We start from the raw sequence: 22,455 nt of genomic DNA on the forward strand, positions 1-22,455 counted from the left end.
GATGCAGAAGAGGCAAGGATGAGGAAGCATGTCCGGGAAATAAGGCCCGGAGGTGAGGTAAGGAGGAAACATCTCTAACCATAAGAGCAACTGTCTGGCAGAGCAGACCCTCAAGGGAGGCAATAAATTCTTCACCGTTGCAGATGTCCGAGAACCGGTTAGGGAAGATGATGATGGAAAGGATGCCGGGTGAAATCACGCACAAAGGACGAGACAGACCGGACAACCATCGTATGACGGTCCTTCCTGGCCCTGCTGTCTCTGCTTTTGCCGTAAGTAATGGCAGCTTATTTATACATGGTAAGTGGTGCCATTTAATTACAGGGCAAGCCAAATAGTACTTATTCTGTAAACTTGAGTTGCGAGTCACAGGGTAATTACTTCTGGAGCTGCTAAGTGTAATTACTTAGTAATCTGCAGAAGCATGTAATTACTGTATATTTCAAGGGTATTTACAGTGTTCAGCAAACCACATGTGCTGGCATCCTCGGGTAATGCAATGAGGGGGCTGACTGGATGCTTTGCCCGAAAGTCTTCCTCGGTTTATCTTACCCTAAAAAATTCTTTAGTTGACCCAGCTTCCAGGGTCCCGTAGGCGATCTCTGTCTGCTTGGCCAGGTCCTCTGCACTCTCGATTGGTGACACCATCCTTTCGACCGTCAGGAAGGCAGCTAGGTTAGCCGTGTAGGAGGAGATGATGATCAGGGTGAAAAACCACCAGACGCCACCCACGATGCGGCCAGAGAGAGATCTGAACGGGAAGGGAGAGGGTGAGGGGGATTAGCACGAAAGAGGTGAAGATGCAAGTCACTGGTATCAGCTAGGAGATTAGTACATGGCTTCACACCACAGCAAACGCTGTCGAGCAACATGCGCTTTCCCCACCACTTCCTGGGAAGCTCAGTGCTCAAACAGAAGGATGCTTCTTTATGTCTTTTCCTGGTCAGGAAACAGATTTGAGTAAAAATCCACCCAATTTTTATTCCCCCTTTGGTGGAAATGGCTGCCCGACTAAATAAATATTTTCATGTAATTTCAGATTTTCATACAGAAAAGCACAGTGATATAAGTCGCTGGAACATTTAGATTCCAAGGTCGAATTGTAGTGACGTGATGGAGAAATCCATACATCTGTGACAAACAATAAAGATGCCATAGTTCGACTATTGACCGTTAGAAAGGATGGTAAAGTGAGCCAAAAGTCCTCAAAGCATGCGTTCGGTTTTGTGTTCAAGGGATTCATCGTCTGGAGGCCCCATTAGATCATCCAATGTGGCCTTCTGTACATCACAAGCCATTGCATCCTACCCATTTCCCCCTGTATTAAGCTTATGTAGAGAGAAGCAGGATAGGGCTTTGTATTTCACAGGGATAATGATGGGCTGCATTTCCTATCAGTCACCTGGGAGGATGTTAAATGAAATTGCATTTAAATGCGCTAGACCAGATCGTTTGTATGCCAGGGTGTTAGAGGGACGTGTTGTCTAGCTTGCAGAGAAATGCGGGTACCCGTGAGACACACCAGCGTCCCCGGAGACACCAAAGCTCAATCCTTGCTTTCTGCAGCATCCCTTGGGTCACTCCCCTGCAATCTGCCCTGCGTGACAGTTATACAAATACCTCCTTCAAAAGAGGCTCGCAGGTCATCCTTTGTTGGGCTTTGCATGAGGTAAGGCATCTCGCTGCCACCATTTCTCATGAACTCCTGTGGGCGAATGCAGCTTGGCAAACCAAACTGCACAGATCACCGCTTCGGCTAGGAAAAAACCACGTGGCACTAACCACAGACATTAGAGATGGGAGAAGACCGAGTTAACATAGTCTGTCCTTCAACCCACTTCTCTGTATGATACATTACTGCTCTGTCCGGTCTATTTTAAATGCCTGTAATGGGACAGTAACTCTTCTTTTAGGTGTCGGGTAATCACCTCATTTATATCAACCTGACCTGAAAGCTCTTTAGTTAAAATCATTTCCCTTTGAGCGCCGTTTCATAGAGACACTGTCTAATGGAAACCAGGGACCACATCTGCTCAGCAACAGAGCTCTTCCAAACACATTTGCAACTAGCAAGGCAGAAGGGAGGCTGCACATTTTTAATGTTGGAGAAATAAAAGCCAACGCAGCACACTCTGTCAGCCTCACGCTCCCAGAAGAACCAGCCCAGTGGTTTTTTGCAAGGCCCAGACAGAGCGAATGACAAGAAATGCAACCACAGTAAATTATAGGGACAAAACATCAACCCCCCCCCCTTTTTTTTTTTTAACATCCTTCTTCCAGGCTCGTAGAAGTCAAACCACTTCCTTCAAGCAGCAATACGAGTGTGCTTCAAGCCAGCACTGCATCCCTTCTTGCCCACTCCAGAGCCTCTCTTGACCAGTGGGATAAACAGCACGGTGGCTCCGTTATGTCAGCGGACTCATTCCCACCTGCAACCTGAGCTGGGTGTGAAAGATTTCAAAGCAATGCAATGCATAGTTCTGGACAGAGTCCAGGCCCCTGACCCAGTTAATATCTCCCATCTCTGAAGGGCGGTGGAAAGCTGATGGGGCTTCTTTACTTGCCACTGAAAAAACAAACCGAATCCTGACTATAAGCAGGGGAGAGAGGAACGGCTTTCGTGTCCAGAGGTGATAGACATGCTGTTACCACTTAGCAGCCATTTGCAACCCAGCACAATATTGTTGTGCTGTCCTGGTCTCCCTTCAAACCATGAAAGAAATCCCCTCCTTTGTTGGTGATTTCAGCAAAGCGGCCAGCAGATACATGGTCACAGGCACTAACTTGTTCCCACACTGTCTAGCCCAACAGGTGGTCTAAATCAGTGGTTCTCAACTTTTTTTGCACCAGGACCCATTTGTAAGCATCAACGGCCAGTCCTGACCCAGTGCCCCTCACTCCTGACTCACTGCCCTCCGCCCTCAGGTCCCAGGCCCACAGCCTGCAAGGGAAAAGTCCCCGTTTCACAATTTTTTCTCCTTTCATAGTTTCACAGATAGTTTCATAGATGTAGGGTCGGCAGGGACCTAAGTAGATCAAGTCCGACCCCCTGCCCTGGGCAGGAGTGAAAGGAGAACTCACTTGTTGATCCATTTTTAAAAGTTTGTTTGCAACCATTTCATATATTCTTGCAAGACACTTTTGGGTCACAGCCCACGGGTTGAGAAGCGCTGGTCTAAGCGAGAGATAAGGCACTTCGGGGTGGGAATAATGTTGGGGAAATTGAACAGATGCTACCCTCCTATAGAGGGTTTCAGCCTTCAGGATCATCAGCTGGCCGATGCCTTTTCCCAACACTAGCTTAGACTTCCTGGGTATGCACCTCACTAGCTGGATAGAAACGCAGCAATTGGCTGTTGGTCTCTGCTCCCCCCAAGAAAGCACTGGCAGAGACAGACAAACAGACCCTCTTCTGCATGTCAGAACAGGGTACCCTGAGTGTAAGAGGTGGTGATACAAGGAGGTTCCTGCGTGGCCTTTAAAATGATGATGTCTTTGTGTTTGATGTTCATCTGAGACAACGTCGAGGGGCAGCATGTGGTCCTCATTGCTACATATGCAACTTAGGAGACAGCACCTTAAGGCAGACCTCTAAATACGTGGCAATACACTTGACAAGATTTCAAGCTTGATGGGGAAGGGGCTGTCTGTTGTGTATTTAAAGAGCATTTAGTGCAGTGGTTCGACTGCAATATGACTGATAAATAGATAGCAATAATGAATGGAGAATGCCAACGATGATGACGCATCACGTAGTCAGACGCAACCCAACCAGACATGCCTATGACTTGATACCCCTGACATATGTTAGGCAGATGGCACTCAACTTGGAATTATCTGGGTAATGAGGTACATTAATCACTCTGAACCAATGCCCAGTACAAGAATGTTTCTGCTTACCAGCCATAATGACAGAAAAAATGATAGTAGCCTCTACAATGCAGTATGATCTTGCACCACTGCCTTTGTAGATCAAGATACAGCCTTGCTAGTACCTGAAGTAACATTTTCAAAAGCACCTCTGTGACTTTGGACACAAAGTCCCATTTTCCAAAGTCACTTTGATTTTTATGACTCATTGAACATTGACAGAATTGAGGTTATATCTGTACTATGGATGCACAGCTGTGACTGCAGCTTATGCTGACATGCCCAGGTTAGCTTGAACCCATCTACCCTGTGCGTTAGCAGTGTAGTCATAGCAACACAAAATTTGGTGCAAGTCAAAACCTGTTCAAATAGCTGACTTTTTGGGTGGCCAGCCCAAGCTGAGCTCCATAGTGGCTACACTGGTACCATTACATGCCACTGCTAGTTTGAAGCTAGCTTGTATTCATCCACACCACACTGCACTATAGATATACATGGAGTCTCCTAAGTCACTTAGGGCACCTGTACACACCATGGGTTTTAATCCTCATCAAAATAAATAGGTTTATAACATTTAAACGTGTTTATTTTGGAGCGTTGCATCTATGTGTACATGCACTAGGTTTTCAAACAAATTAAGCTGGGTCTCTGGCTTAAAAAGTAACATGGGTCCCTGGTTTAAAAATCGTGATGTGTACATGAGCCCTGAAGCACTAACAAAGAATCACCTTCAACTTAAGTGACAGAGGTCATTTTTTAAACCAACTGCTTAAGCCCCAGCACAATCCATTAATTATCCCTAATGAACAGCCTGGGCTTGAAATCTCTTGCATTTAGTATTCTCATGTCTCCTAGCCCATGCCAAACATAACATTAAGATAGTCAGCTCTCTGCTATCCTGAAACAAGAGCCAGTGACTGAGCACTCTGTTAAAGGAAGGAGAGATTTTCAGGATTTAGCACTCACAAGGATGTGCCATGGGTCCTGACATTTGGATGTGTGCGCCTGACCTTTGCATTTATTAAAATTCATCATCATATTAATTCTTGGGATGAGCAGGATTTTTCAAAAGAATAAAATCTGTGAAAGTAAAGAAGATCACAGTGAAGCAAAAGGTTTTAATTAATGTTCAGTTAAATTAGAGATGTGGGAAATGGTGCAATAGCTAGATTAGCCAGATGGATTTTTTTTTTACCTATATTATTCCCTCTTGACCTGGAGTCTCTCTGTCCCACACACTCCAATCTGTGACCATTATAATTGCTTACAGTCACTTCATGCCTTCTCCCCACCTCTAGTTAACTCTTACCCTCATCACTCTAGCTACCAAAAATGGCATATCAGTACTGGAATATCACTATTGGGTTCATGTTCCCCTAGGAAATGAGATTGGTGTATGTATATCCTCTCTACAGCACATGATTGAAATTAGAACTGGAATCTGTTCTGTGGGAACCTGTGATAGATATAAAAAATGCTTTCTGTGAACTGGGAACAAAAAAGCCACAATTCTAATATTTCCTCCAAAATGAAATTTCTGACAAAAAATTGGCTTGGGACCCTTGAAATGTCAAATCTGGATAACGCTCAGAGGCTTCACTTCTAAAATATGTCATTTCAGCAAGGGGGAAAAAAACCCGTCCCTTTGATGAGCCAAGACGTTTGTTTTCCACATTATCACTTCAACTCTTTGTGCATCTCAATTAAAAGGCTATATAAGATATAGAGCAAAATGATACGTAAACAATGTTAACACTGTTTGAATTAATAATTAACATTTCCATGCATGCCTTAACGCAGGAATCAAGATGATAAAGCTGAAGGGAATCGCTTGACTTTCTCCTTTTGCTGATGCTTTGTTTTTACTTTTTTGCTGTTACAAATATAGCTGAAACCAAGAGCATTGTTGCAGTCATGCATTTTTCCAACTGCTCCGTTGCAAGCGCTTTGGCCACCTCTACTGAAGGTGCCCAGGGTTGGCCAGGGAGCATAGCATCCAATCTCAAGGTAGCTCCAGGGGAAGGACCTTACAGAGGACAGGGCAAGGTAGTGGGGGCTTTGTGGTCCCCCTTGCCCTGCCTTGCTGGGGGCTCCTGGGCCAATAACATTGAATGTAGCTGCTGCCCAAAGATGCAGCCTGCCTTAAGGGTGGATGATACAGGATTAGGGAGCTAGCGTCTGCTCCAGATCATTTCTTGAAGATTTCTACACCTGGACACCAAAGCACAGTTCCTTACAGCATAATTCTTATGTCTTGCAGTATAGTTATAATACAAGTTTTGTGCTTTGCTGTATGTTATGATTTTTTGTCTGCACAATCTCTATCCTCCACTGGCAAGAAGCTTCAGAGGAGCCAGGAGGAACGGAGGATCTCAGGTCAGGACAGTATCATGCGGGCATAGGCCGCAGCCAACATCCATCCTTGTTAGCATCAAATTCTCCTTTCCCTTATCCTTCCAGTGGGCTTTCAATGCAAATTTACCTTGCCTACCTCATCAACGGCCTGTAGTTTTTGTCTGGCTGTGCGAAAGAACTAATTACAAATTGTGCCTGATCAGGCAAAAGTCAGATCATTTGCTAGGCAGACCGAGAGCAATCAGGATCTGTAGGGAGACAGCAATGCTACAGTTCAGGAGCTTCACAATCCCTCCGCTTCTGTGGGTTTGAGCCATTGAACTGCATTCAATTCCAGCTTAAAAGAAATTTTAAAACCCCCTCTCCTTTCCTGCAGGACAGGGGGACTGTGGCACTCCCGAACTGCACGCTACTTCTGACAGTGAATAAATGCAAATCTCCCGTCTTCCCATGAAGTGAGTTTCTTCTCTGCTCTACTTTAAGCATTGATGGATTCTTCACAGGCAGGAGAAAAGCATCCAGCTAATCTCCCATTTCTTAAAACAAAATGCAATCCCAGATCAGACAATTTGCTCTTTGATCTTATCCCTCGCGGAAGGTAACTGAAACTAACAGGAATTTGCATGTGCTTTGCAATCTTATTACGGAGCGCACCGGTTCCCTAGCAGAATACATTTTATAAAAAAAAGATTAACAAGATCGTCATGAAATATACAGAATAAATCTCTTTGAAAAGTGTTTGAGGAGCTTCTCGGTTCTCCCCCCACCCCCGTTAGAATTTATTTCTTGTGGAGAATAATACTAAACTGACAGTCTTTTAATTAGAAATGCAAATCTGGGATTCTAAAGCCATGATAGCTTTGGGAGGATTTCCCAGATTTGCTGTTAAATTCATTTCTAATAAAGGCTTATTGGAGTTGACTGACATATTTGTCAGTGACTTGATTTATGCAAAAAATGATGAATACATTTTTCTTAGACACCTGACTACAGAGCAAATGCAACTTCTGGTCCTGGACACGCACACAGAGTCGATGCGCTCTGCTCAGTTCACCATTTCCTCCACGCAGAACTGCCCCTAAGTCACTTAATGCTGCCCAGCATCCACTGCTGGGGCTGGCAGGGGATTTGATGCAAATGTTTCCAATGGTTGATGGAAGCATTGGCTTAGTTCTGTGAAGGGTTTTAGCTTCAAGGCCCACTCTGAGCTATTCGTTTAAGCAAACCCTAATTCTCAAAGTGAATCTCAGTCAAAATAATCATCCCCAAAGCAAGGGTTGGCTCTAGGTTTGCCCAACAGGTTTAGGAACAGCAGAGGCTATATTACAAACCTGGTCTGGGATTGCTAGCCAGCTAAAAGGAAAGTTTTGTGCACTTTCAGCATCCATCATGCAGCTTTTGCACTGCTGAGGAAGTTATTCTCTTATACTTTCTTGCTTCCTGTAGAGTTTTGAATGACCGACCGGCTGGTTTCTGACATTTGACCCATGCTTACAATGCAGGGCTCGCTCCCTGTGTTGTTTTTATTAAATTTCTTTTACTGTTTGCTGACTTGCTGAATTTGCACATTGCTCATTTCTCGACTCTGCTTTCCTTGTATGAGAGTCTGGAATTGCACTGAAAAATGCAATACCTCTCATATATGTGTATGAAGAAGTTTTGCCCTGGCATTTCTCCCCACAGTGTTCCCTGGGGAGGGAATGAATACATATTTTAGTTAAAAACAGCTGCCCTCCTCCTGTGCATAGATAATAACTAATGCATAACCCCGAGCGACTGTTTAGTTAATTTCCTTATGGCTTCCTAGAGACCGGGTAGCTACCACTGCTAAAAAAGTCTGGCGATCCGAAGAGCTTTCTGTGACAATTCACATGGCTTCAGGAGCCCACAATCCCCTGCTGCTGTTTTACATCCATATACTTCCCCCTACACAAACAAAACAGGGCTAATCCTACCCCATACCTCTGCAGGCACAGTGAGCATGTCTACATGTGTGCTTTAATGCACATTAGCTTATTTTAATGTGCAGTAAAGTGTCACAAAAACTGTGCACTTCTGCTAATGCTCATTAAAATAGGCTAATGCACCTTTTTCTAATAGCTCACAATGGAGGTACTACATTTAATGTGCATTAGCAAAAGCACATTAATGAACATGCAGATGTGCCCAGTGGATGCCTAGACATGTGCAGTGAGGCTGCTCCGGTGTGCTATAATTACAGCGTGTTGGAGCAGACTCGATTAATCAAGTCTGCTGGAGCGTGGTAATTACTGCACTCCAGCAGGCTCCAGTGTCACATGTATCACCTTCCCCACAATGAAAAATGGTGGTGGGGGCATTTTACTTTTGACAAGCTTTATTTAAAGTGCCCTGCCACAATTTTTAAAGTGTGGGACGCTGATATGATACATGTGAGGCTCTGGGTACTTTAATTAGAGTAGCTCTCGGAGCACAATATATCACCCTAATTAAAACTGTCCCAATTCACCCGATCCCCCCCCACCCCCACCCTGGGAGCATGTGTATGAAGACCCAGTTAGGCTTAACAAGTGAAAACCTGACCCTAGTGAGAAAATCTATGGCAAAATTCTCATATATAGAGAGTTTGTGTTCTCTATATATCTTATTTAGAGTCTGTAAGGTGAGTATCTACCCTGCCTTCAGGCTAACACAGTGAATAACCTCTCTCAAAAGTCCCATTGATAAGCCAGTTGGGTTACTTCAGCAAATGGCCAAATAATCTGTGCTCTATTCATGCAGTGTCACGAGCTCTGGCCATGCCGAAAAGGCTGCTCTCCTTTTCCCCTTGAGCAAAATTTTCACTGTTAAAGAAAAGAAGCCGCTCAGAGATTTGTTTTCTCACTTTGGTGACATTTGTTAGCTTTGCTGAAAAAATCTCCCCAGGTGACAGAGCATCAAATCAAGATGAAAGGCCTGGGAGAGCCATTACTCAGGGCCTCTCTCACCTTCAGGTGGCACCGAACGTGCCACCGCTTGTCCTTGGTCTTAAGGGGTGACCTATTGTGCTAATCCTTGTAGAACCAACAGTTCCTTCCCCAAATTCCCCTTTTTGCAATTATTTAGAGGCAAGAAGTAGTTTCTTTAGGATGAATTACTCTCCTAAGTAGGTCCAGGTTCCATATAAATTTCCTTCCTTGTCTCTCTGTGCTTGCTGTATCTGATTCAACAACCTATCGCCCTAACAAAGGGTAGCACCGGTGGTACTCTTCTGCGAGTCCTCTAAATCTTTGCCATGTGGAAGAAAAGTAATGTCTCTGCCACAAACCTGGCCTCTCTCGGGAGGTTCATACTGACACAGAAGCACCTTTGCTTTCATCCTGGCCCCCTTAATATCTCCCAAACTTCCGGAGTGGGAGGCTCAAACCACAAAGGGGAAACAGTGACAGCAGTAGCCTAATGCATGTTTACCTGCTAACATCCCAGGGGCTATTTTTCTTACAGGGAAGAAAGCCACCGCCTCCCTTGCCCCATCTGTTTCTTCTCAGCTTCTCCTGACTCCCACTGAGAGACTTCCAGTGTCAGGGAAAGGAGAAAATCATGCAAGAAAAGGAAAAAATCATGCTCTGTATCTGTCCTCTTCTCTCCACCCATCCCACCCTCTTCTGTGAAGGGAAGAATGGAGATTTTTTACTTTTGCCATCTCACTGAATTTTTGTGCTTCCATGGAGTTTAAGGGGCCATGTGGTCATGTAGTCTGACTACCTGTACGCCATCTAGTAACTTGTGCAAGTTGGATACCTAGCACACTTATGCCCCTTTCAAAGATGCCATGTTAATAGTGGGGAGAGGATCCCTGCTTGATCTAGTTTATGCTGTCCATTCCAGCTCTTTGGTGCAGCTGGAAGTTATCGTAGTCTTACTGGGTGTGTCTACATGTGCATTTACTGTGCAGTAATTTATTGTGCTAAAAGTTACTGTGCAGAAAGCAGTTCTTATGTGCAGGCCAGTCCACACACACAGGGTTACTACGCAGTAAGGCATCTACACATGGCTTTACTGCGCAGTAACTACTTAGGCATAAATTTGCTACCTGCATCATGAAGGTAGCAAATTTATGCCCAGGTCAATGTATGTTGCCATACTTACTGCACAGTACAGTTGCACATGTGTAGACGTGCTCCTGTACTGCACAGTAATTTTTGGTTACCATGCCATAACCTAAGTTACAGTGCAGTGATGGTGCACATGTAGACACGCTCACTGCTTCCTTCCCTGCGTCTTTCTTTTTATTTGCTCTTCTTTATCCATAGCTCACTGCTTTATTGATTCCTCCACTTCCTGTCCTCCATTCTCCAGTTCAGGTATTTGCCTCTGACTGCTCATGTGACTTCACAGGGATATGCACAGGAATTAATTAGCATTTGCAAAGTGTTTTGAAGTCCAGTGAAGGATTCTGTAACTCTGTACACTTTCATAGGGCCTTTCATCTGAAGATCAAAAGTACTGTATGTGAGCGCTACAGCGACTGAATAGCTGCTCCTCTGTTTGTGGATCTGAGGGAAGGCAGAAACGGTTCTGGGTAGCCAACCATCAGAATGGCCATATGGGTTTCTTACTCGGATCAGTTCCTTCAAAACGCATTGCTGTTTATGGAGACCTGTCCACCACCCTGATAGAATATGGAGATTTATGGAGAGACCGGGCATGGCTCATCTCTTTGCTCTGCAGGTACAAATGGAGGAAAGCTACCCTCAGGTGTGTGTAACAGGAGACTTGCTGTCCACAATCTTTCATTCACAGGCTCCTTCTGATCCCAGCAAAAACCCCCTGGGCACTGGTGCTCGCTCCTCCACACACTGTGGGGTTCTCCAGAGACTTCCCAGACACCCCATGTGCCTGGAAGGGGTCTTTAGAAAAGTAACTACCAGCTCAGCTCCAAAATGATCCTTATCCAATCAGCCACCTCTTCCTCTGAGATGAGAACGTGGGCTCCACTCCATGCCACGGATCAGGCATGCTGCCTGCTCGAGACTTTGACCAGCTTCCGTGGACCCACTGCTCCTCAGGGAAGCCAAAGCAATCAGTTCCTCCCAATCCTGATGGTCGTAGCTATGCTAATGAGCACAGAGTTCTCCTGAAAATACCTGGACCGAAACGAATTCAAGTATTTGCCTAGCTGGAGCTTCCATCAGAGAGAGCGAACCATGAAATGAAAGAGGAGGGAGGGGACAGAAAATCTTTCCGTGGCCTTCTTTGCTCGGGCACCCACAGTGCTGGGACTGCCACTTCAGTGAGAAAGCTCAGAAACAGGTATCAGGAAGAGAAGCTGAAGCCGCTGCTTTCTACCGGTGCCTTTTTAATGTTTCAAATGGCAGCTCTGCCCCAAGAGGAGGGGAAGAGGAAGAAGTGCTACCCTGGGGAGCTCTGTTTGCAGGCAGGTGACTTTCCTGATGATTTCCACCCTCCGTGTCCTCTGCTACTTCACCGCAATCCTGACCCGTAACGCGCCACTCTCGGTTAGCTTTATATGTACACCTCGGCTCTCTCTTGGGACATATCTGCTCCGGGGGCACAGGGACTCAGCTGGTGGCTCCCCTGCCCAGTTCTCACTCCCACCCTGACAGCTGGCCTGGAGCGAAAACCTGTGCGAGGAACAAGGCAGATGCTCCAGCTGGTCCAAGCAGCTGCAGCTGCAGCTGAAGCAGGGGCTGGAGCCTGGGAAACTTTCCTAAATCATAGCGTCATAGAAAATGAGGGCTGGAAGGGACCTCAGGAGGTCACATCTAGTCCCACCCCCTGGACCAGCACCAACTACATCATCCCAGACAAGGCTTTGTCTACCTGGGTCTTAAACACCTCCAAGGATGCAGAGTGCACCACCTTTCTGGGTAACCTGTTCTAGTGTTTTACTACCCTCCTAGTGAGAAAGTTTTTCCTAATATCCAACTTCAACTTCCCTTGCTGCAGCCTGAGCCCATTGCTTCTTGTTCTGTCATCTGCCCCCACTGAGACCAGTCCAGCCCCATCTTTTTTGCAACCACCCTTATATATACTACCCTTCTTGCAAACTGAGGGACCAACACAACATGGGCTGCTATCCCCCGTTCTCTTTGCTCATGAGCTCTCTTCTTTCCCTGACCCTGCACCCATCCGGTCTGGTCAGCCTGGAAGCTCTTTGGGGCACAGGATATCTCCTACTCAAGTGCAGGGAGGGCCTCATCCTCAGTTAGGCATGATGATCATTAACAGGATTAATGAATATTAATAATGAGCCCAAATGTTTTCTGAATTAATTTGCCTAGTGGCTACTCTGGGGTAGGAGCACTTATGGGCCAAATGTGACCAATACCACCTTGATCCCAAGGAACCTCCCTCCCCACCAATAACGTGTTGTCAGAAAGTCTCTCTTTCTGCAAAGAGGGTTGGTTTTGCCAAATCAGAGTTGTCTGATGGGCACAAAGGATATTTTATTGACATCTCTGCCGGCATCGCCTGTGGCATCCATTTCGTTGGTGGTGAGCAGACGTGGCAGAGTCATTATAGAGAAAACTCCTTTGAACATAAAAGCAAGGTATCCTTCAGGGAAAGGCTCTCTGGGCTGGCCCGCATACCTATGTATATCTGAAATTACTCTTCTCCTCTTGCCTCCATCCTTTCTCTCTCCAGAAAGGGGGCTCATCACCTGCTCTGCACACATGTAGCTACCTCCTAGTATACAACTCTGTCCATGCTCCCACAATCTGCAGTGACAACCCTTCCCTGAAGCAGCTTTTTATCCCCGCCTGTGACCATGATCGGCTTCTCCTGCTTACTGCTTTGGGACACCTGTGAGGCCCGGCTACAACACAGCGGGTGGTGACATGTTTGCATTTGCAAATGTATAAAGGAAATGTGTGAAGAACCACCTCTCCAGCACCTTTGGTGAAGCTTGAATCAAAAACAAAGCAGTTGCAACTAGTCCAAAACACTAATTAAAGAGACCTGCTTCCCCTTCTCAGTTGATTGCCAGGCTGTTTTGACCACCCCTGGGTAATGCAGTAAATCAGCAAGCTGCAGCTGTGCCTGCTAGCTCTTCGTGTCTGAAGCCAGAACCATTTGAATCCAGAAGCCCAACGCTCAGCCAACTGTGGATCCAGCGTGCAGCATGCAGATGACAACCTACTGCCGATAAAAGTGATGAACAGCACGCCGGGGAGTTATTTAATGGAGTTTCCTTGTGAAAACAGATCCAAGACTTCCCATCTTATGTGTCATAATGTTCTGGAGTGGTAACATCAAGTGCTGTGTAACTGGCACTGCTGCGGGGGAGATGAGGGTCACTTAGTTCCCTGCAACCCTGGGTGCATGAGAAAAAACACCCAGGAAGCCCAGCTTGATGTTAGAAACATGTGAGTGAGTGTGTCCCACACCGGTTTTAATGCTCACCTGCCCTCAGCTGTGGCTACATTTAGGGATAACAGGCTGTCAGAAAGAAGTCTTGGTTATTCGTACAGTCAGGTAGATGGAGCTGGAACTCCATATTTATAACGCACAGAAATGCAAGGAATTATTTCTTTGGTTTAGGACTGAATTATGCCAGCACTTTCCCAAAGATATTTGCTGATTTAAGCTTTCTCTCTCAGTCCCATCCTCACCTCTCCAAGTGGAACATGAGAGCACAAGGAAGGCCTTGTCCATGGGCTGCAGCATCTTGGCTGCCATGACGTGTGCAAGTACCAGGGCTGGACAGTCATGGGCAAACTGGGCAGCTGCCTGCGGCCTGGACAGAAAGGGGGCCCCAAAATGGTAATTTTCACTATTATTATTACTACCATCATCATCATCATCATCATCTTGGGAGAAGGGGATCCTGATACTAAAAGTTTGCCCAGGGCTGCCAGGAGTCTAGGTAGGGTGCTGGCAAGTACCCAAGGAGAATGGTTGACTCTGATTCACATGGCTCCAGGAGCCCACAATCCTCTGCTGCTGTTCTACACCCATGTGCTTCCTCCCACACTAACAGAATAGGGCTAATCCTACCAGATACCCCTGCAGGCACAGTGGGTGCATCTACATGTGCGCTTTAATGTGCATTAGCCTATTTTAATGCGCATTAAGGAGTCACAAAAAACCCATGCACTAATGTGCATTAAAAGAAGCTAATGAGCTTGCAATTTTCTGAGCTGTTTCTATGGCGAGTCACTGAGCTTCCTTTGCTCAGTGCATTTTATCAGTATGGGTGGTCATCAACTCTTCAGGGCTTGTGAGCACTGCCTCTGCCTTCCAACCCAAATTTCACCTCCCTGGGTCAGATCACTGCAAAACCAATTGGTATCTCTCTAAAAGGGAAGGAGACATTTCCTGAAGTGGAGAGACCCATTTCATTTTGAAGACTGAGTTGAGCTCAAGTTGCAACAACATTTAAAAGAAGAAGGTAACTGGTCCCAACCTTCTTGCCGAGATGAGTCCTGTAAGACCCCTTAGTTCACACCGGGAAAGAAGCACGAAGCAGTTGGAAAGAGGAGACTGTTTGAATGGCTTCCAGCTTGGAGCTGGCTTGCTCCCAATGAAAGGAAGGGCAGCTTTGACATCTGCCTTGAATTGTGCCCCGTCTGTCCTAAGCAACAGAATCAGCAGAAAGGTGGCAGAGTCGCTACTGCTCTCACCGCCAACCTCTTCCTCCATCCTCATGAAAGTCCCTCTCGAAGACAGTTGCTCCCAAACCCTTAGAGCCAGTGGACAACTATCAAGCATCAACATTTGTCATGGTCAACCAAGCTTGTAACTGAAAAAGGGCGGACGGGTGGTATCAGGATGATTTATATGCATCACAAATCACCAGTGATTGTCAGGCCACAGTTTGAGGAGACACCGGCTATTTTTATCAGGAGAGGCTGAGGGACCTGGGCTGATTTAGTCTGGAGAAGAGAAGACGAAGGGGCATTGAACAGCAGCCTTCACCTCCCTGCTGGGGGGCTGCAAAGAGGATGGAGCTGGGCTGCTCTCAGTGGGGGCAGACGACAGGACAAGGAGCAATGGGCGCAAGTTGCAGCAAGGGAAGTTGAGGTTGGATATTAGGAAAAACTCTCACACTAGGAGGGTAGTAAAACACTGGAACAGGTGACCCAGAGAGGGGGTGCAGTCTCCATCCTTGGAGGTGTTTAAGACCTGGCTAGCCAAAGCCTTGGCTGGGATGATGCAGCTGGGACTGGTCCTGCTTGGAGCAGGAGGTTGGACTAGATGCCACCTCCTGAGCTCCCTTCCCACCCTCATTTCTATGAGTCTATGACCTAAGGTATCTTTTGGCTGACCCACAGCAGGGAGCTTTCAGTAGAGATGTGACCCTGGCTCAAAGAGGACATAAAATATTGGTGAAAGATGCAGCTGTTCAGACCCTTCCAGGATTGGATGTGGACGTGCCAGGTAAAAGTCCTCCTGATGTCGAAAGAAACCTTCCAAGGCTGGTTGTGCTGCTCTAACTCCACTGGTAAAGTTAGAGCACTACCATTTTTTTTCTGCCTGGACACAAGGCCTAACTCTTTCAAGCTGTCATGAGTTTGGATCCTTTTGAGTTTCCCACCCAAATACGTCGAAGTGCATTCTGGGAACAGGTAAGACTCAAGTGCTATTTTTTTCCACACTTCCTTTCCTGTAGGTCTTGGTGACTGGGTGCAGAATATTTATTAACTACCTTGAACGCATGCCCGCTATCAGCAGCTTCTTACTGGTCCTGAGTTTCGCATTTAACAAATGCTTTTTGCAACTTCCTAAACCGTTGGGTAGTGTTTTGCACAGCATAATGGTTTATGGCCTGTTCCAGCCTTGACTGATTTCTGCCCATAAACGCATTCATGAAACTGTTTGCAATTCTGAGCAATTTCTGTCCTTTTTCCCCCAATCTGAGCCCAGCTCTGTTGCATTTCAATCAGGGCCTGGAAAGCACAGGTTCAGAGCTTCTGGGGGTAGCAATGATCAGTGCAATCATCTGCTCTTCCTTGCTGCTGAACCCAGGGCAGAGATTTCCATCCAGCAATTTCTGAACGGAGTGTGATGGAAGCCGCGGGAGCTGTCTGACCAGGCAGCCAACTGACTTTTCAGGCTGTTTGCTAATATCAGACTGTTTCAATTGCAGTGCATCTTTTTCATTCCCAAAACAGCTTGCCTTCTGCACACACAGACATTGCACACAACTCCAGCCTCTGCACAGGGACACTACACATACATTACCCCCAGCTACAGCTCCAAGATTATCCCCTGGCGTCACTGAACTTCTTCCCTAGTGTTATGACACTTGATGGACACTTCTCCCACCGTATCTGGAAACGTCCATGTCCATGCTTCACCAATGGAAACCCTTTCAAGCACAGATCCAGAGCTGGACACTACAAAAATAATTTCATACACATGCCGCACATTCCTGACCCAAGTGGCTCTTCTCCAGAAGCATTAGCGCCTGAAACCAGCATACACCAATACCGCCCTTCCCATTATACGTCATGCAATCATGGAGTCCTCAAAGGAAGTATATCCATGACTATTTAGCCATTATCCTGGCTCTCTTTCATAACCACAGCAGCTGGAAAATGGAGATGAAGTTTTAGGCAGCTGCCTGGCACAGAAGTATAATCAGGATGCCTGGGTTTCTGGCCGACTCTGGGACGCTCAATTCTTTGGTTGATGGAGAACAAATATGATGGTCCCCTAACGGGATGGGAAATGGTTGCCCTGCCTATGTAGCATGTCTTGCCTCAAGGCAGGATGGGTGTACAAAATGTTTCACTGTGGTGCTGCCAGCTGAGATAAAACTGCTGTCATCATGGCAGCCAACAAAGATAAGGCAGACAAAAATACCCCATAGGGAACCGGACACATTGTGTGAACACGCTGTGCAATGGCAGCAGCAAATTGATCATTTTTTGCCTGGAAATATTTCACGTCAGAAAATGCAGCTTTATTGCCATCAACATTTTCCATAGAAAAAGCACTAATTTCATTAAAAAATTTCAGTTGTGCTACTGAGAGAACACCCCCCCCGAATATTTCAACACACTTCATTTTGTTTTGAAACAGTGATTTAAAACTGATACCCCCCCTCCCAAAAAAAGGTTGAATTTGGATTATAAAGTGTTGAGGGTTTTCATGTGATTTTTTTTCAGGCTTTTTCCTTCCAAAATCTTCTTTTCCTATCTTTCGATTTCCCGTCCTGAACTGGAATGGCACCTAATGGCCAAAAAAGGTTGAAACCTCCCAAGATCAAAACCTGTTTCTTGAATAAACTCATCTGATCTGAACACACGTACAAGTTAATAAATGGCAACGGAGCTGAAATTCCTTTCTGAACACGTCTGCTAAATGCCTGATTATCAGCAATCAGATGACAACCTTTCTAACGCAGATTCATCCCCCAAATGCTCCAGCTCTCTGAATGTCCTATAGATCTTTGTTTCCCTGATAGCCAGAATTTCATGAATATTTTGACACACAGGGAACAGTCGGCCAAGAAGCAGGTCACGGCAACACTACAATTTTCTTCATACAAGAGCTTTGCGGGCGCTTTTCGATATTATCACTATTTGCTGACAGAATCATTTCTTATTTTGTTCCCCAGGCTCTTGCTGCCTTCCCAGTACGTGTAAAATTAACTTCTATCTACAGCTTTCACACAGAACAAATGCATTTCAGACTGAAATTTCCTTTGAACAAAAGAAAAATAAAACCTGAACAACTAGGTGGGGGAAAAAAATACACCTCCTGCTGAGACTTGTTACCAGAGCATGTCTGATTTAGACATCACAAGGGAATATCCATGCAGAAGATGTAGGTACCAATCTATGGGATTGCTTTTCCGACTACCACAAACGCTGCATTGAGATTCAAAACCAGGCTGGGGAAGACTCTTCCATAAAATGGGAGCTCCAACCAAAATACAAGACTAGATCAGGCCTCCAATGTTGGCCAATTTGGGGTCAACAGCCAAAGCCACAACTTATTCTTACATCTCTAGCAGCCATGAAAAATGCCCAGAACCTGAGTCCTTCTCTTCCTTCACTGGATATATTCATACCTAAGCCTTGGATTTTCCTTCATCTCCTCATTGCATGGGAAGTATACACTTACCACTGAAATAAGGATTTCTCACTTGACAAACCTACTACTTACGACTATATATAATTTGTGTAAATGAAAAACACTTAGAGACCCGTGAACAGGGTTTAGTTTTGGTGTTTTTTGCCTTGAACTACAAGGAGTGAGATAAAGTGGTGGGGGAAGACTTTGTATTATTAGCCATATTAGTAAAAAGCAAATACATAAATGGTGGGTCAATTATGCAATGTTTCTTCCATTGAAAGAAGGCAGGCTTACTTTTTTTTTTTGGATAGGAAAGAGATGGCTATTTATGGAAAGGAAAAGCAAAAATTTGTAGGGATGATGACCGAATCTTCAAATTCTGCATCTCTTTTGCTCAACAATTCTTCTTTGCGAAAGCTTTTGTAACACAGCTCCTTTATATCTTTGGCACTTCACCCAGCTTTATAGTCAGCTTACATTGTGCCAAAGCTGAAATGGCTCTCTTGAGTCATTTTTTCCAAGGAAAACAATAATGACAAAACAAAAGGCGAGTAAAACTGGGTACAGGGTGGGCGGTTTTGTGCAATCTTTCTTGCTCAGAGTTTTGTATTTCACAACCAAAACCTACATGGATTCCTTGCAGTCTGACTTAATTAACCTCTAGAGTGCATGAATAGGTTAATCCTCTTTGTTTTGGCCCATTTCTAAATGGACAACTGTGACTCACAAAACTAAACAGTGGTTCGGGAAAGAAAGGGGCCCTTAAAGGCTTAAAAACAAAGGAAGCTGAAGGAGGGTTCGCGTGGGGAGAGCAACCAACCTTGGTGAAATATCACATCCTTGCTGCATAAAGGCTCCCAAGGAGAACCAGAGACTGTTAAATATCCCAAATTCATTAGTCTGATCGGCGGCTGGCTGGTCACGCCCTTCTTCAAATTCCTCGGTGTGCCACTCGTACGGGCTGAAGCGGCTGACCAGGAAGAGGACAACGCTGACTCCAATGTAGGCAAAGACAATGCACATCCAGATCTCATAAGCCAAGGGATCCAGAAAGGAAAACACCCCGGGCTTGGATTTCTGAGGTTTTTTTATCATGATGGAGATGCCTAGGCTCATAAACGGTTTGGAAAAGTCAATAACTTCTTCTCGAACAAGGGTGATGGTCAGTGGTGCAACAGCAACATCAGCTCTCTGAAAAAACGAGACAGGTAACAGGGTTCACACTCTGGAGAGAACATGCCCCAATAGACTCTACCCCAGTCTCCTTTTTCTCGTTCCTTCTCTCTCTCTCTCTCAGTCCACTGTTGCTCTCTGATATCATAGGGTGGTCTAATCAGGAGAAACCAATGACAAAAGAAGGGCTAAAAAAATCCCATCAGACTGGCATGTTATTTCCTTTCTTTTCATTACTGATGATTATTTGCGTTTTAAAATCACAGCTTTTTGCTCCCCAACTAGTCAGCTCCTCTTGTCTGATTCACCCAGTGATGTCATGATTCCAGGTTTCTGACATCCCATTTCAGTTTAAAAAAAAGAAAAAATTTAAAAAGGAGAAGAAATCGTATCCTGCAGACATCAGAAGAGATGGGAGAAAAGCAGGCTGATTGAGAGATAACACCAGGGTGTTTATTTGTAGCAGGAGATGCTTTTTTATTCTATGATGTGTCAGAAGGGGAACATCTCCATTGACACCTGTGGCAATTTTCTTTATTTTACAGTGCATCTGAACATGGAAAGTGTACTATGTTCAAGGGTATAAGGATACACTTTGGCTAGGGACAGGCATTACACATAAAGCAGCATAAGGGATTAGAAACTGGTTCAAATCTATAACGCAACAGAAGTTCAGTGTACATAAACCACTTTCAAAACGACCAAAACTGATTTAAGATAAACCTGGATGGATGTAGTATCAGACTGAACTGATTTAGGTTAAATTGGTTTACTGAACTTCTGTCCAAGATCCCCTCTAGGTTCAAGTTAACTCACAGTCCCCCAGCATCCCAGGATGCTTTGCACCTCCTCTGCAATGCCACCCCCGCCCAGGATGGGTGCACTAGCCTTGGCCCAAGCTGTCTGCTCCAGCTGAGCGGTGATGTGTGCTCTAGCACCACCCCCCTCCCCCAGCTTCTGGCCTGATCCACTGCAGGCATGTGGCTGCATTTCCAAAATCAAAAGTGAGTGTCTGTTCACTTGCTGATCGGTTCAATCTATGCAGCTTAGACTAACCTGTGAAGACCGAAACTATTCAGCTTTGGGTTTTTTGACTGTACTTCACCCTTGTGGGACTCCCAAAAGTGACTTTCAGTCACCTACTATGCTCAAGTGCTTCCATAAGCCTGTGTCTTAATTACTTTGTGCTTGTGGCTGGTCTCACTTCATATGCATGGCCAGTCTAAATGTATTGCATGATGAACTAGTTAATTGCATAATATATGTAACATGTGCAGCACCGTTGCTCATCAGGTGGTTGAGGTTTATATGGTGACTGTCGATTGGCAGTGAAGATTGAAAAATGAAGTTGGGGGAAATTGGGAATTGTCATTCTGACATTTCAGTAAGGTTTACTGTCCAAGTCAGACAGAGAAGCTATTATTTTGGGGTTTTTTTCACAGAACATAAATGAAAAAAGGGGATATTTTAAAAACAACATTTTCAGTCAAAAACCCCCCAACTCATTGTTTTACATTTCTCAAAGCAAAATGTTTCCTTGTCTTTTGGATGAAATAGCCCCCGAATATTTTATTTGGAGTTATTTCAGTATAAAAAAGTGTTTTCCCCTTCCGACTAAGTATCTTGTAGGATTAGGGGTTTGGAAGCTTCAGCATACCATTCTCTCCTTCATGTCAAATTTCTAAGAGTCCCATGATGCACTTAGTGCAGAACTTCACCAGACGGTTGAGCTGCACTGCATCATGGGACTTGTAGTCTGGAACCTACCTCGGCCCATACAAGAGAATGAAAAACAGAACTACAGCTACCATAGAGCAACAGTCTGAAAGGGAAAAGTAGTTTGATGCTGTATTAAATGCATTAAAAACTAAATGTTTCCAGTTAGTTCAACAGCAGCAACAATCGCAGCCACAAAAAAAATCCCAATTCAGGCTGAACCAACCTGAAAGAAAAGATTTCATTTCAATTCTCCCAGGGAATAATCTTGTTTTTACGGAAACTGAATTTTCCAGCAGAAAATCGTTTGGATGGGAAATTTGCGGCCAGCTCTAGCGAATAATGATCAAAGCCATCCAGCAACAAGATGTAAAGGCAAGGGGCAGGGTGCACAGTTAAAAAGCAGGAATACTAACAGGTGATTCCCAACCCCCCCCATTTGGCTGTTGGGAATGTGACTCATCAGAAAGCCGTGATTTTTAAGCCACCTGTTGCCGGGGCAATTTTGCGCCCCGTTAGAAAAAAGCTGGCAACACAGATGTGCTCAGTGTCAGTTTTGGGGTAGGATGCCTGTTTAATTTTCTTCCCAGGTCTCCTTTGGACTGCTTCTCTGCAGTGGGAGACATGGCATAGCTGCAGGCTTTCCTCCTGAAAAGAAGATTATATGCCGCAACGAGTTAAACCCATGCTATTGAATAGGAAAGGTCATGCTGGTTGCTGCTGGCTAAACCTAAAGCATGGCACTCAAGTTCTATAGGAACTGATTGCACTAATTGACACCGACTGACAAGAACACCGGTAACAGGCTGAACGGCTCACCTTTTATCAAAGTGAGTGTTTAAGAGCTGAGTTGGGGTTGAAGCACCTAGCAACACATAATAATGGCACCTTTTAAAAATGATAGGGAGAGAGAGAGAGAAGCAGAGTGAGGCAGAGAGGATACCACTGATGCATTAAGAGGACAAACACATCTTGTGTTGGGGCATTCAGACTCGTGCGTAAGTGCATCAGAGCGTCTGTAGGCACTCACGTGCATGTCCAAGCACAAGATGCGGATGTCTTATCAAGATGCAATGGGACAATCATTTCTAGTTCTTGAATGCATTTTTCCTATGGGGCCAAGGACTGCAAGATAACCAAGACTTGCAAAATCCTCCTTGGCCCTGTGCATGTCAGGAGATTTCAGGGCTCACGCAGGAAAGGAGGATGAGTCTGGGAGGTCCAGACAGCTGGAGCTCGAAAGACCATCTTGCCCAACTGCTTGATAAATTGGAGAAGCAGAGGAAACCGGTAATGACAGTGGATAGGAGGCTGTGCTGACTGCAGGCTGTG

At 45.3% G+C, this 22,455-nt stretch overlaps 1 protein-coding gene across 3 annotated transcripts in view; it reads right to left on the reverse strand.

Moving 5' to 3' along the window:
- The window catches only part of GRIA1 (glutamate ionotropic receptor AMPA type subunit 1), a 142,207-nt gene that overhangs the window by 20,457 nt on the left and 99,295 nt on the right, over positions 1-22,455 (reverse strand). For all 3 annotated transcript variants that reach the window (XM_090020896.1, XM_090020897.1, XM_090020898.1), the window contains exons 11-12: positions 19,055-19,425; positions 553-751 (exon numbers count right to left, since the gene is read on the reverse strand). In XM_090020896.1, coding sequence (XP_089877022.1) covers positions 553-751; positions 19,055-19,425 — 570 coding nt within the window. The remainder of the gene's footprint in view (positions 1-552; positions 752-19,054; positions 19,426-22,455) is intronic.

This window comes from Crocodylus siamensis, chromosome 10 (assembly GCF_052110815.1).
Source record: "Crocodylus siamensis isolate JL-2025a chromosome 10, ASM5211081v1, whole genome shotgun sequence".
Lineage (NCBI taxonomy): Eukaryota > Metazoa > Chordata > Crocodylia > Crocodylidae > Crocodylus > Crocodylus siamensis.